This window comes from Natrix helvetica (assembly GCF_964273705.1).
Source record: "Natrix helvetica genome assembly, chromosome: 3".
NCBI lineage: Eukaryota > Metazoa > Chordata > Lepidosauria > Squamata > Natricidae > Natrix > Natrix helvetica.
Window position 1 is genome coordinate 151,584,189 of NC_138549.1, and position 15,852 is coordinate 151,600,040.

Consider the following 15,852-nt stretch of genomic DNA (forward strand, 5'->3'; position numbering starts at 1 on the left):
AAAAGTGGACATTTCTTTACTATTTTGTTCTTCTGGTTCAGTACTTAGCTCTGATTAACAGTACTGTAATTTCCATGAATAATTTGTTTTATCATTTTGCAGAGAATGACAAACAAAAAAATATAAACACAGTGCAACTAAGATTAAGCATGTTATGCTCCAATCTTGTGAACTTCTTTCAACTATAAATATTTCTCCATGTATTGATGCATAATATTATGATATTAATAAGATATTAATACTGGGATGTATTTTATGACTTTACTGTCCAGTTAAAATCTAGTACTTTAAAGGATTTAAACTAGTTCATGTTTCTAATTTCTCACTGTGAGATCAATAATCAGAATAACCAAATAATAGAGTTGGAAGGGCCTTTGGGGATCTTCTAGTCCAGGGGTCAGCAACCCGCGGCTCTGGAGCCACATGTGGCTCTTTCATCCCTCTGCTGCGGCTCCCTGTCACCAGTCGGTTAAAGGGAAAAGGACTCCATGCTAGGAAAAGATTCTATGGTGGGGGAACCAGATTTCCAGACGGCAGAGGAAAAAGGATGCCATGGTAGGAGGAGACTATGATAGGGGAACTGGACTTCCGATGGGCTCTAGAATTGAACGGGGGCTTCCGGTTAGGATCTTTGTGGCTCTTTGAGTATTTAAGGTTGCTGACCCCTGTTCTAGTCCAACCCCCTTCTCAAGCAGGAGAGCCTGTAACATTTCAGACAAATGGCTATCCAGTTTCTTCTTATAAGCCTCCAGTTATGTTTGAAGGCAAACTCTTCCTCTGGTTAATTGTTCCACCTGCTAGGAAATTTCTCCTTAGTTTTAGGTTGTTTCTCTCCTTGTTTAGTTTCTTGTCTTGCCTTCTGGCCATTATATATAAAATTACACACGTAGTAAGTTGACCCTCCTGGAGAACTTTACAACAGTTACATTTGTTTAGATAGAACTGTGAAGCATTATTTGAAAACTAACTGCAAACTTAGCTCTCAAACCAGTTTTGTAGGGAAACCTCTTGGAAGGTTAAAGGAGTCTAGAAGATTTATTGCTCCTCTTGGTTTTTAACTTCCTGCCAAGGTAGCCTGGCATGCTATATTTTGTTGTTAATTGGCTTATCTGGAATGTGAGTGCTATCTCCATGTAGAAAAGAAACTATTTGCCCTATAATAAATAAATCTGAATAATGTTGGTAATATAATTAATATCTATTATGTGTTCATGTCAATAAATAACAATTATCTAATATATATAATACACTGATTATTTATTTTTCAAAGGGGAGATGTTACTCCAGATGACGTAGTTAACTGTGTTAATCAAGGATTAAAAGATGGAGAAAAGGATTTCAACATCAAAGTCAGGTCTATTCTCTGCTGCATGCGCAACAAGCCATGTAATGTATAACCGTTTACTGATAGTACTGCTCTCTCTGTTTTCTTTTCTCCATCTTCCTCCCTCCTCACATTGAGTGTTCAGATTTAAATCCTTCTGTAATTTAGCAAAGAATATTATTTATCCCTAGTTGAGATAAAAGCAAGATTTCATAATGCAATATTGAAATCAATAGCTCATATATCCGCATAAAAGTTGTGATTAATGCTTAGGGTTGTAGCTGTAGTTGTCTGCTGCATTTAAATTTAATAGATAAATGAATTTGGAACCTGCTCGTGGGTGTTTCCACATTAAAAGCTATGCATGATGTAAAAGAGTTTTAAATCAAATGGCTGTGAGCTGAAATAAGAAACTTAGTTGCTCCAGGTTTCAGCTGGGATCTTGTAGGATTAATAGGGCAAGGCTCTTTATGCTCCTCACCTCCATACATGCTTGTGTACAGACACACCCACTGATCTCTACATCACTTTTCCCCAAAGTGCTATGCTAGACAAATTTAGCCATTGACAAATAACTTACTCATTATCTCCACCCTTAATTCAGGCACAGCACATCCAACTAGCCAACCCGTCCATCCACCCAATTTAGATCTTAGACACAGTGACTAGGAGATGATGGTGAAAGAAAGGTAATGGGAAGGCTAATGCCATGTGGCTGCTGTAATATATGCAGCTGGTCAATTGTCTGTCCTCTGATCTTCCCAGTGATTTCCTTTCTCTTCTTCCATAGCACTGCCTGTGACCTTTCCCCCCACATCTCTATCCTAAAACACATTTGTTGAAACACATTCATTTGAGGCCCTTGTCTGAACAAAAGGCATGTGTTGGAATATAGCCAGTTTACTTAGTGCTTCTATGTATCGTGTTTCCTTGAAAATAAGACGGTCTTATTTTCTTTTCACCTCCGAAATAAGCACTTGGCCTTATTTTCGGGAAGGTCTTATTATTTTTGAGGTGCAGGAGGTGGCGAGCGTGGTCACCTCATGGCTGCTGCTGTCTTGCAATATTTTCGGTGGGGGCTTATTTTTGGGGGAGGGCTTATTTTAGTGCAAGCGCTCAAAAGCCCAATTGGGCTTATTATCCGGAGAGGTCTTATTTTTGGGGAAACAGGGTAGTAATGGGTTATTGACATTGCTCCTTAAAAGTTCTAATTGATAAATTAATTGTGCCCCTATAACTCAATTCAATATATCTAATGATTGCAATGATAATCCTGCTGGATGCTGGTACACCAACCTTTCAGAGTTAGGTTGTCAATCTGAAAGTTTTGGAAACAGCTTTATTTCTAGATACATTATGTGCTATATATCTATGCATGTATAAATATCACATAGAATGTAATGAGAAATGCCAGGACAGAGTTAACAATCTATTTAGTTGAAGAAAGAAATTCCTATCTTTCTTTCTTGAAAAGATGGAAGTTTCAGTGATTGGAGTGAATAATTTTACTGAACTAAATCTTATTTCCATAGTCAAGGGAATCTACAAATTATTTTCTTATTTGATTGTTGCTATAACCCTACGTATGCTCCAGTTATTCAGAACTGCAATTGGGCAGTAATAGGTGCACTTTTATGTAATAGTATGTAGTAAGATTCCCAGAAATGTTTTCTCGAAAGAATATTTTTTCTAGCTTAGATAATTATTTATTTAATGGTAATGTGTTCCTTTGAATAAAGGCTTGCATTTGTACAGTGAGCCACTATCAATTAATCTCATGATCATTTATAAACGGTTTGTAGTCTATATTAATAATTTATATTGTGGTCAATTTATATTGGTCACATTACTCTCTGTAATACTGTATATTTTTTCTTTTATAATTAGCTATTATATGAACTGCTTTGTTATTTTGTTACCCTCTGTTTTAGAGTATTGGTGAAATAATTTTTAATTGAAAATTAAACAATGTGAGAAAAGATATATTTGTTACCTTAAAATTATATATAAAACTTCATAAATTAATAACCTTTCAGTGGAGAAAAAGTTACGCTTTGACAACAGTGCATAAGTTTGGATATATAGTTGACTCTATCTTGTATATACCAAACCTGCACGCAAAACTGTGTGCCACAATTATGAATCTCCGTGTCCTTGGTATGATTATGCACTTTCCTTGAAATATTACCTAGTTAGAAATTCTAGGAAGTAATAAAATGTAATACTTTTACACTGTAGCATAGTTTATGGAGAGTCCTCAAACTCTTCTAGAAGTTTCAATAATCATACTGAAATGATAAAAACTAACCAGAAATAAACAAATGTATCTTAAACATTGTAATTCCACTATTTACAACATCTGCTTGATCTCCACAGAAGTTGTCAAAGGGAAAGTCAACAAAATAAAAGTGTCATTTATGTATAACTATTTTTGATTAATGATTACAAGTCTTATTTAAGCAAGACCTTGGATTCTGTCAAAAATTTAAAAAATGACCCTTATTTATGTTTTCCTTTCCAGCCTGGTCGCCAGAAATACTGAGACTGTGTAAGAAGTATCAGAACGATACAGTGGTTGCTATAGATTTAGCTGGAGATGAATCGATTGTTGCGGACTGTTCAGGCCACCTAGAAGCTTATAAAGTATGTTCAGTTTTATAATTGGCCTAAGATTCCCAGTAAGGGAGTAGTTCAGGACCAATCGTTCTCTTATTTTCAGCAATATTTAATGTTCCAAATCATTGTTCGGATCATAATTTCTACTTCCCATGTCTAATACAATATCCAGATTTCAATTACAAGTAATGTTTCAGCCTTGAATTGAAAAATATCTGGTTAAAACTCTGAGGAAAATATGTATATGGTTACTTCTCTGTTTTAGATTTCCCTTCTATTCCCGTATCATCTTACTGATACGTTTTAGGGTTGTGTTTGTTTAAAAATGATTTGGAAGAAATCCTTTGGCTTTCACATGCCTTTCCTTCTTTTTGTTCCTTGAAACAGCCTGACTTTTCCAGATTTTGGCAGAGCCTGAAAAAAGCTCTACTGTTTTTTGGTCACATTATTTTTAATGAATGGATTTCTCTTCCTTTTCCAAGTCCACATAGTCTTAGTACATATATCATCAGTAAGAACCTGGGACAAACCTAATCTTTTGAACTAGGTGGAGTAGAGGTTTTTTATTCAAAATTACTTTCCCACATTTGATAGTAACCTATTTATCATTAGCCAGTCTCTCCTAAGTAATGATTATTCAGGGTGAGACAGCCATCCTTTCAAAATACTTCCTTGACACAAATTGTTTTAATGTGACCTTCATGGCATGCAGTATCTTGTGTTTATTTCCTGTAGAGAAAAGTTGAATTACATGTTATTTTTTTATGTATTCGTTTCCAAAAGTACTAAAAATATAAATCATCTTTATCATTCAAACGTGCTGATATTTTCCCCCATGAACTATCAAATTTAGAAGCAGCAGACCGTGAGTTCAAGGCCCACTTTAGCCAGGAAAGCTGGCTGGGTGCCTCTGGGCCAATCACTCTCTCTCAGCCCAATCCACCTTACAGGGTTGTTGCTGTGAGGAAAATAGTCCAGTTCATTTAGTGACAACTCAAAGTTAACTGTGGGACTGAAACCAGTGACTTATTGCTGTTTTATCACACTGAAGCTAGGATAGTACTTTGGGTAGATGCTGTCTGCTTCATTTCAGAAAAGCTTTTGTAGAAACCCTTGTACACAAGCCCTCTTGAGTGGTGGTAAAATCCATATGATTTAAATTTGGTTCATTGTTTGGTATCATTACTATCATATCTATTTCATCCTTTTAGTTTTTAACTTTAACTTTAACTTTTATTTGATTTCTAAACCGCACCCTTTCCCAGAAGGGACTCGGGGCGGTGTACAGTCATATTAAAAACAATACATATACATAATATAAATATAAAATAGATAAAGGTGTGGCTGGAGGAGGTAACATATAATTTGCTGTACAATAATAGTTAAAGTTGGATTTAAAATTTAAAAATTTAAAAATACATTTAAAAACTACCCCTAAAAACTATCCCGGGATAAAATGTTTGCCAGGAGGTATAAATGGGACTATAAGTGGGCCAGGCCAGCTAATTGGAACAGGTGGGTCTTAAGTTTCTGTCGGAAGGAGCGGAGGTCGGTAGTAGTTCTGATATCGGGGGGGAGGTCATTCCAGAGGGTTGGGCCCATCACAGAGAAGGCTCTACTGGGCGCCGCCCGCTGGCTTTTGATCAGGAAAGGCTTCCAAGGTCACTTAGAATCCATTTCCTTCTATTTACAATCTAAAAAGACATGACATTAATAAAACATAATGGGCTTTGATTTATACAGAAGGGAAATAGAACTGTAATGGAATCAGAATTACAGGTTTTCTTATCCCAGTTGTTTTCAAAACAATTCAAGTTGCTGGTTTTCTAGCAGAGCTGAGAAAAAGTCCAGCCTACTTTCTCTTCCCTTCCCACTCTTTGGCTTGGACAACAGGGAAAAGACAAACCAGTGACTATCCCAAGAGTTTTTGTCTCTTAATACAAAATTGTCTGTGTTTATGAAGAACTAAGCTAAGACACTGAGCTTGTCGATCAGAAAGATTGGCAGTTCAGCGGTTCGAATCCCTAGCACCGCGTAACGGAGTGAGTTCCCATTACTTGTCCCAGCTTTTGCCAATCTAGCAGTTAGAAAGCATGTAAAAATGCAAATAGAAAAATAGAGACCACCTTTGGCGGGAAGGTAACAGTGTTCCGTGCGCCTTTGGCATTTAATCATGCCGGCCATATGTCCACGGAGACATCTTCGGACAGCGCTGACTCTATCAACATTCTGAGATTTGCATTCATTTTAATAATCATTATTCCTCTTTAAGAGCAAAAACAGTTCTAAGTGGGATTTATTTGTTTGGCAATTCTATGTTCGCTACCAACAGAATATGAAATAGCAGATACAATCGTCAAAAATGTGTTATCTTCTGTAACAATTGCAAATTACAGTTTCTATTTCCTATTGCTCAGGAAGCTGAAAACTCTGGTATTCATCGGACTGTTCATGCTGGAGAGGTTGGATCATCCCAAGTCATCAGAGAGGTAGGAAATTGTACCATATAACTTGTGTGTCATCTGGAAAGCTGCCAGGTGGAACTAATGTAGAACATTGTAAAATCCTGTGAGAACTGCTTAACAAAAAAAAAAATGTTTTCAATTTTTTTTAGAAGAGGTAAAAGATAAGAAGAGGTAATTTGAATATTCCTTTTGTTATAGCATAAATAATTAGGATGGTTTTGCAAAATGCCTTGTCCTCCATATAATTCAATCTTTGCCCCAAATTGTCTCTTAATCATTAATTAAGTAGTACCCCTTCATTTCCATTCATTATTCTAGTTAATATTAAAATTCTGCTTTTATTTTTTAAAAACCAAATAATATATTTTGATTTTCTAGAATCAGATTGCAAATAATGTTGCCATCATTTTCTGTTATACAAAGGTGTACCTTACAGAACACTGTAGCTCAGTTCTTTTCTGTCTAAATATGAATTAGAAAAATCCAGCTATACGGGACAAACTATAAATGCTCAAATCCTACTGGCAGAAACAAAGGGAGAGCTCCATTACCTACAATGTTGGACCTTTTCTTGAAATCAGTTAATGGTTTCCATCAGTTTTAAACTACTCAAGCTTTGCTGTGCTTTCTGTTAAATTTATGCAAAAATGGTTTGAGGTTATAATCTGGAGTATAAACTCTTATCATTTGTGAATTTCTACATAAGAGAAATTCAGGTTTAGTCAGAAAAAATGAGTATGGGAATAATATTAGAAGGGAGTAATATGTAAATCTAAGGCATGCTCATGTATACCTAAACACTACTCTTGAATTGCTATAAATGTATCTTACACTGTACTTTATAATTTTGTGTTAGATATTCATTAAACACCATCTAACTTTGTTATTGAGGGATTGATGTGTCAATTGTATAAGTAACATACAATACAATACAATACAATAGTAGAGTTGGAAGGGACCTTGGAGGTCTTCTAGTCCAACCCCCTGCCTAGGCAGGAAACCCTATACCGTTCCAGACAAATGGCTATCCAACATCTTCTTAAAGACTTCCAGTGTTGGGGCATTCATAACTTCTGTGAGTGAATTATGTTAATCTTCACATTAACATAATCTGTGAATAGTAATTTCTTCCTATATTTCCCTTTATATCACTATAGGCAGTCAACATTCTTAAGGCAGAACGAATTGGCCATGGCTACCACATCTTTGATGATGAACAGCTTTACAAACAATTGTTGGAACAAAATATACATTTTGAGGTAATAGAATATCTTCTACAAATCTCTGTGTGTACCTCCTTAACAATTTTTAAAGACAAAGACAAAATTGTTTTATAATGAGTCAGAACACTAATCAATCTGCATTCCTCTGCTTTTTTCTGCCTTTCTTAGAAAAGCTGAAGCTTGAATGAGGAACTTCTATGGAAGTAAAATCTTGTGGTTTTTCTCTGAATTAAAATGAAATTTATTTTGCAATACAGCATGCATATCATCAGTCTTCATAAAAGAAAAAAACTTCTAAGGCTGTAATTTCAAAAAAGGATAAAATACAAATTTAAAAAGAATACATTAAAAGAAGAGGGAGGAGATTAAAGAGGGGGAGAATTAAAAAGTGACAAAAGAAAAAGAACATAAAAAGGATTTTGAATCTTCTTCAGTACAAATATAAAGTATAGTAACCGCTTACTCTAAATTATAACAAAAACATCATATAAACAGTTTAGAAACTAAATAATCCAAATTTCCCCAAAACTACAGAACAAAATAACTACTTATTCTAAATTTAACCATAAACCTTAAAATATACAATCTATATATTGAATAATTATAATATACCTATATTTCTATAATCATAACAAATCTAATTATCAAATTCTAAAACTTCATTTTTATCTTTCTCAAGCAAAAAATTCAAAAGTGATCTGAAGTAGAAACCAAGTAAATAATTTTTTATCTTTCATCAAAGTAATCAATTTTGTTATCTTTGCCAGTTCCATTAGTTTTGCAATCCACTCTTTATTTGTGGGCAAATAAGAAATAAGATTAAATAGTGAAAATGCCAAGTGGACAAATTTGGATACTATTCCCTGTGGATACATTGCTTAATTAACATTTTTAAGGCCTCCAAAGGCTATTGATTTGTTAGGCCTGCAGTTAGCTACAGGAAAACAATAGCACAGAAAGTGCAATTGTTAAATGCAAATATGTTGCATTTAAGTCTACAGTGGTAGCTCAGTACTCATTGTTAATTGATTCTGGGAGGCACAATGAGTACCAAATAAAATTTTCCCATAAAGAATATTGTAGTGAATCATAAGGCAGCTAACACTGAAAAGTTCTAACTTGTGCATTCAGTACCAAACAAACGAGGAGCATCAGGACAAAATGTTCGTGTCAAAATGTGTTGAGTACCAAATTTGATGAGTTTCAAAGCAGTTGAATACCAAGGTCCCACTGTATACAATATTATGTAAAGGGTGTGTCAGTTTAGATTCATTTAGAGATTCATTGACACCTACAACTTGACAGGGAGTGTGTCAACTTTTGGATGCTTGCATTATGTACAAGATATACATAATGCAGGCCTGATCCTTATTTGTCACACTGCAGGTTATAAATATACTGTCCTATGTTAAACTTGATTGCTTAATGAAAGAAAACTATATTAACAGTTGTTCATGTCTTTTTGTTTTGCTTTTGGTGATATCACTGAAGTGTATTAATGTCTATAGTTTGATACTAAGAGACAAAGCCGTATGTTAGAGCCATCATATATAACTAGAATGATAAGATGAATGTCAGATCCATACTGTTGCATTTTACTGCAAATAAAAGATGTAAATGAACTCTTTTGACAAACATGATTTGGTTCTTGGTCTGTATCTGACTGATCTCAAATCTTTGAATTAACTATCCTTTAGCTGGCATTAATTAATTGTTCTTTTTACAACTGACAACAGTCCATTCTTAATTAGATAGGTGTAGTTTATTCCATAATCTTTCCATGAAGAGTCTGTAGAAATTGACTGCAGTGGTACAGATTAATAATAAAAAATGCATCATGTGCATTTTTCAGTTCATATGTTCACTTTACACGAAGTGGTTCAGGTGATTTTATAAGCAATATTTCAGGATGAACAAAATGAATTATTTGGTCTGAATCTATGCGTAGAATTACTCTCAGCTGTTATGAGCTTTTTATAGAAAACATTCACTTTCAAGTAGGATGTTCATCTTATTAATTTAATAAATATTTATTCGCATAAAACACTTTACAAAAGATCTATATTGAGCATCTTCATTTCTCTCTGCTTAAATATATAGCTCTGTCCTTGGTCTAGTTATCTCACTGGAGCATGTAAAAGCAGCTTCGAAGAACATCCCGTAAAAAGGTAAGTATTGCTATTACTATAATTACTTCAGATAAATTATACTTCAGCTCACTTATGTTTCCTTTTGATTACTTTTTAAATTTGCAAGAAACTGTGTTATAAAATATTTTGAAAAGAGCAGCACCATTTTAGATTTTTGGTAAATATGTAGCAAAATGCAGTAGGAAAGCTTACTATATGCTCTATTTCTATCCATGGATAAGAAATCATTTAACATTTTCATTTTTGTCTTTCCAGATTTAAGAACGATGGTGCAAATTATTCCTTGAATTCAGATGATCCACTCATTTTCAGATCCACAATTGACACAGACTATAGAATTGCTCGAAAATACATGGAATTTACAGAACAGGAATTTGAGAAATTGGTAAGTTGGTCTGTTTTTCATATTGGCAATACTTTGCCCTTTTTGTAATGTCTGGCTTGTTTTGATCTGTTTGTTTTAAAGTAAAATCTTCCTAATAAACTGAAATTGCAGATGTAGATATGGTTAATCTTTTCAAGGTTTTTAGAAATAGATATATAGGCACCAAACAAGATGGTCAATGAAGACCATACTGTGGAGAACAGAAGGGACATTTTACCACATTTCATTTGTAGAGAAATGCTAATATTCTTATTACCATTTAAACAGATCCTTCAGGTAATGGCTTCTTATGTAAACATATGCTCATTGTGGCAAGCTATTTCTTAATAAATAGCCATTTCTGTATTCCATGTGGACCTTCATGTATTCACAAACATTGTCAGCTGACAACTTGACTTTAAAAAAATATCACAGTTCTCTGGGATCTATTTACTCCTAATCTGAAATACTTAAGAAATTGGAATTAATTAAGTAATTAATGCTCAGAAAATTGTGTAGGTTCATTAGCACACTATTGTTTCTTATTAATTTCAAATGATATTATACTTGGTTGTGGTTATTTTCCCTTGATGTGTGGGTTGGATTTTTTTTTTTTTTTGCTTCCTTAAAATATTTTCATTGATAATCCTCAAATTTTTGTTCTATCCTAGCAATCATATCCTATTTCTGATAAATCTCTGCATATTCATAGACACTTTGTTTTGGTATATTGGATTGTTAATAAAAAAAAGTAGTTATTGATATAGTGTTTTCCATGGCTCTTCGCAATTTATATAGTGCTCTACAATAGATGAAAGGCTAAGTTTGACACCAATTTAATTGCTTTCAAAATTAAAAGATGTAGCTTGTTAACACCATATGTTAACTGTTTTAAAATCAGTTAAACAAAGTTTCTGGCTTGGTACTACGTACTGAACTATAAGCATATGCATAGGTGTTGTGCAACATAATGGGCTAAAATAACAGTAGCAATAGCACTGAGACTTATACACTGCTTCACGGTGCTTTAGAACCCTCCCTAAGCGGTTTACAGAACCAGCATATTGCCCCCAACAATTTTACCAACATAGGAAGGATGGAAGATTGAGTCAATCTTTAGCTGATTAGGATCGATTGTGGGCAGTCAGCAGAATTAGTCTGCAATACTACATTCTAACCATTGTGCCCCCACAGCTCAACCAAAATATGATCGCAAAGCTAGTAGTTTAATATCCCATGACTTCAGTGTTATTCAGTTTGCATTACCGCAGCCTTAGAGCATTTTGCTGAGTAATAGGACTTTCAAACTTTTTATTGTTTTGGGCTCCTGCCAATGAATCTCCTAATTGCTTAAAAGATCTTTGGTAGCCATAACAGAAGAACAAACAGCATGTTGGATTCTGACGAGCGCTATCAGTCTATAAGTTTTTACTGGGTTACTTATTTGCTTTGCCCCAATGTAAAAGTAGTGAAATCTGCAGCATGTGGCCTGAGATATGCTGTATATATAAATTTATCTCAGTATTTGAGCAACTTCAGGTGAGCTTTAAATGGGAAAAGTGCTTGCCTAAAACCCCATCTGTGGCATCCTTATGTTTGTTAACTCCGTTTTAGACTTTTGTAAAAACACATTCTTTTCATTTTCAAAGATAAAAGTATAGCATTTAAAAGCAGCATTGTCAACCATTTATTTAAAATAGTACAGCCCACATTAGTGGAATATGATCAGACGTGCCTTTTTTTCTTTTTACAGAATATAAACGCGGCAAAGTCCTGCTTCTTGGAAGAGAAAGAGAAAAAGGAGCTTGTGTACAAGCTACAAAAAGCCTATGGGATGGTAAAAAGCACAGAATTCTGAACTCTTCTGTACCAGGCATCAGTTTTTTTCTTGACCAATGTTATGCTTGCCCAAATTCTTTGTTTTGCTTCTTGGAAGACAATGAGCAAACTTCGTATTACTCTTGTTTACTCTTAATAACTACCGAATGTACAAAACAGTATTCTTATGATGGTTGGTACCATTAGTTTAATTTTATTTTATTTTTTAAATGGAATGTAAGCTGCTCAGACACTTAGAGATTGAAAATAGGGATACATTTATTGCAATTACATTCACTTAAGTTCCATCTCTGGTATACCAAATCTGCAGGCCATTTATTATTTCAAAACTTACCAGTAGGTCAAATAAGCTATTCATTTGAAACAGCAGTCAAAACCTATCTCAGACATTTTTAAAATAATTTTTTTAAAAAATAATCTGCCTCACTAAATTATCTACAAGTGATGTCTTCTGTGCACTCCTATATTAACAAAAGGGAGAAAGATCATAAGTATTGTTACCATTGATTTTTTTTTAGAAAATCATATTGTGCTCATAAATCTCAGAAAAGCAAACATATCATTTAACTTGATTATAGACCGATCTTATTTCTCTACTTTATTTTAATTACACTGAATAGCAGTTCATGTTTTTTCCATTTCATTTATTTCAGTGGTATCAAAATATATTTGATCCAGTGAAAGTTGTATGGGAGAAATTCTTGTAATGCTGATTCAACATTTGCCTTCTCAAAAACCAGTCTTGCCTAAAATGTCTTATGCTGGAGATGTGCCATGGGAAAAACAGTATTTAAAAAATTAGAATTGCATAGAATTTCTGTACATACAGGGATTGTATAGAAATGCAAATTTCAAGTTTGTATCCCCACCTATTCACTGAGCCATTTGCCTTGTTTCTTATCTGTACTATATGTTTAACTGGGAATTATGTGATTTAACTATAGCATACTGACACTTTTGTTATTTTTTATTGTTGAGACTAACAGAAAGGCAACATTATCTAATGGTGCTCAGTTACCTTGTTTTAACTGGAATAACACCCCCCCCCCCCAAAAAAAAAAAATTTAAACTAAATATCTAGTACCAAACTGGACATTTTGCTAGATTTTGTTCCATAAGGAAACTAAAAAACAAAATGAGCTAATTGTAAGGTGCTTCAGTTCAACTGGACTATGAGGAAAGCTGTAACCAAATATGTAATGTAATGAAATTATTATTTTGAGCAGGAAAATACAGTAGCAAATGCAAATTTAAATCATAGCAATATAAAGCCAACAATTCTCATTCCCAAATAATATGCTAGATGCCTTTAGTAATTGTAACTTTTTTATTTTGCATTGACTATCTTTGAAGTCCCCATTTATATACTCAGGAACGTAGATCCATGTTTTTATATTATAGTGTGAAAGTCTTGCACATTCAAGGTTTAAGCTTATATTATGAAATTGGTCTCTTACATTGATTTACAGTTTTTGTTGCAGAAAACCCCAAATATAAGTTCTTACGGGCTTAGATCTCAAGTAAGTCTTACGTGCAAATCATACTATTACTTGTTTCTGTATACCTTGTAAGTAGCAACAACATGAAGTTGGAAGTGAGAAATAATTGCAGTATCAAAGCACAGCAATTTCTGACAATGAAGGGAGGGTGGCAGTTAAACATTCAACTGCTATTTCAGGAGCAGGTGTATATTTAGCATATTTCAGTTCAGAGACAAATCTGTAGCCACATTAGAATAATTTGCTTTATTTTTTCTTTTCTTTTTCCTCAACTATCACAAGATTATTTCATTTATTTTATGGGTTTGATATTTCTAGACTTGAGTACTTGTGCTTGGGACATTATGAAAGTGTGCTGAATACGTGAATAGCAGAGATTCCCTGAAAAATTAAGCCAAGTTTTAGAAAAAAAATGAAAGTAGAAATCTGACATTGCTGCCAGAACTTAAAACATTTAATTTGGAATGTTTTCATATAATTCAGCAAAACTGACCAGAGGGTTAAAACATAGAATCCAAGCCTTTCTTGTACTTCTTATAATTTTCTCTGTATCTTTAGTTATGTAGTATTTCTTGTAATTTGTTAGAGCTTGTCTCTAAACACAAACTGACACTGTTATTAGTTATTTTGTGTATAGAAATGGTTCTGATTTGATTTGATAATGATTTTTTTAAAGTTCATAATCAATACTAAGGAACTCTTACATGTTTGTGATACCATGTTGGTGACTAAACATCAGAAGTTTGTCTGAAGAATAGTTTTTACATTAGTGTCATGTGTGCAGAGGTGTAGGCTTAGCTATGCATACTAAGTATTTCAGAAAACAGCAAGCCAGTAAATACTGGTTTATATGAATGTTAAATAAAAAGTTCTTAATGTCAACAGGCATATCATCTATATTCAAGATTATATAAAATAATTGTTTTAATATTTTTGTAGTACCAGTAAAAAATTATCCTGCTTGTAAATGGTTTTAATATTGTGATCCATGTTCTTGCTGTGTAACACAATATATCTTCAGAATTCATTTTAAGGAAAGAGCAGAACTTGTCTTAATTTAATGAAATAAAGTCCATTTTTACTTAAAGGTATGTTTCATTTTTGTCTGGCATATGAGAAAAAAACAGCCAAGCCAAAATCTACAAATAAAACAATTTAAAAAACATTAAATGAAAAGTAGACTCTGAATCTTTGTTTTACCTTTCACTACAAAATAGATGTTTCATTGTTTTAGTAAAACAAGAAGCAAAAAGAAACTTTCATTAAACTAGAAGGGGCCTACAATTTTAGTATTGCTCTGTGACATAACAATATACAGTATAGCAGGGGTGTCCAAACTTGGGAACTTGGCTGGCTAGGGAATTCTGGGAGTTGAAGTCCACAAGTCTTAAAGTTCCCAAGTTTGGATACCCCTGCAGTATAGCATCTTTTCTAACAAGACTTAAGCATTTATGAGCATGGCTCACTTTATTAGATGCATAAAGTACTTAATAAAAATTGTAAGTTGGAGAAGATGCTACCAGACTCTGATTGTTTGCTACCTCAGTTGAACTTGGTCATCTTCCTACAATGTCTAAATTTACAGAAATGTATTTGGAATCAGGTGGTATTCTCCTCAATGAAAAATTTTGATTATGTGGATACAGCCTAAAATAACAATAGCATTTCTTTGCAGCTACATCAGACTGCTGGCCCATACTATTTGTATTCAGATAGTAATCTAAAGTTTTCATATGTAATATTACCCAGACAAGTGTTGTGCTCCTCAGTCTCTGCATTTGATCACTGTTTTCTGAATAAGAGTTTTGCTTTTATCTCACTAAATTATACTATTTCCAGTGCATTTCTCTACCCTAACAAGTTGACCTTGAATTTTATTTCTGACTTCTAGGACGTTGGCTTTCTTGCCAAATTTGTATTATATGTTATATATGTTATTATAAGCTTTTGCTCCCATCTTTTTATTGAAGTCACAAAGGTAAAAATGTTGAGGATTGAATTTTTTTGCACCCGTCTCTGGGAGTACATTACGCCAATTTCAGATAATTTTTGTGTTTAAGTTGTCAATATTAATACTGCTAAATTCATATTGTAGTATACACAATTAAGTTATGTTTCCTAATCTTCATACAGATCTGCATTCTGATGTTTATTTGAAAGCTCTGGCATATTCTGTGCATAGACAGGATTAATACTTTGGTTTTATATATTTCTATAGTACATATTCTACATTTCTATATTTTCTGTATCTGTTCCTACAGATTGCTATACCAATCTTGGCATCACAGAATATTTTGAATATCTTTGTTCTATTGATTTTTAATGTCAGATTATAAAACCAGAAAAGGAAATTGCAAGCCTATAGAGGTAAA

The 15,852-nt window shown here is 33.6% G+C and overlaps 1 protein-coding gene across 1 annotated transcript in view; it reads left to right on the forward strand.

Moving 5' to 3' along the window:
• ADA (adenosine deaminase) overlaps positions 1–14,567 on the forward strand; it is a 29,460-nt gene extending 14,893 nt beyond the window's left edge. The window contains exons 5-11 of the mRNA XM_081947008.1: positions 1,271–1,386; positions 3,846–3,967; positions 6,358–6,429; positions 7,563–7,664; positions 9,729–9,796; positions 10,034–10,163; positions 11,896–14,567. Coding sequence (XP_081803134.1) covers positions 1,271–1,386; positions 3,846–3,967; positions 6,358–6,429; positions 7,563–7,664; positions 9,729–9,796; positions 10,034–10,163; positions 11,896–12,000 — 715 coding nt within the window. The 3' untranslated portion in view covers positions 12,001–14,567. The remainder of the gene's footprint in view (positions 1–1,270; positions 1,387–3,845; positions 3,968–6,357; positions 6,430–7,562; positions 7,665–9,728; positions 9,797–10,033; positions 10,164–11,895) is intronic.
• Positions 14,568–15,852: the final 1,285 nt, after the last annotated feature.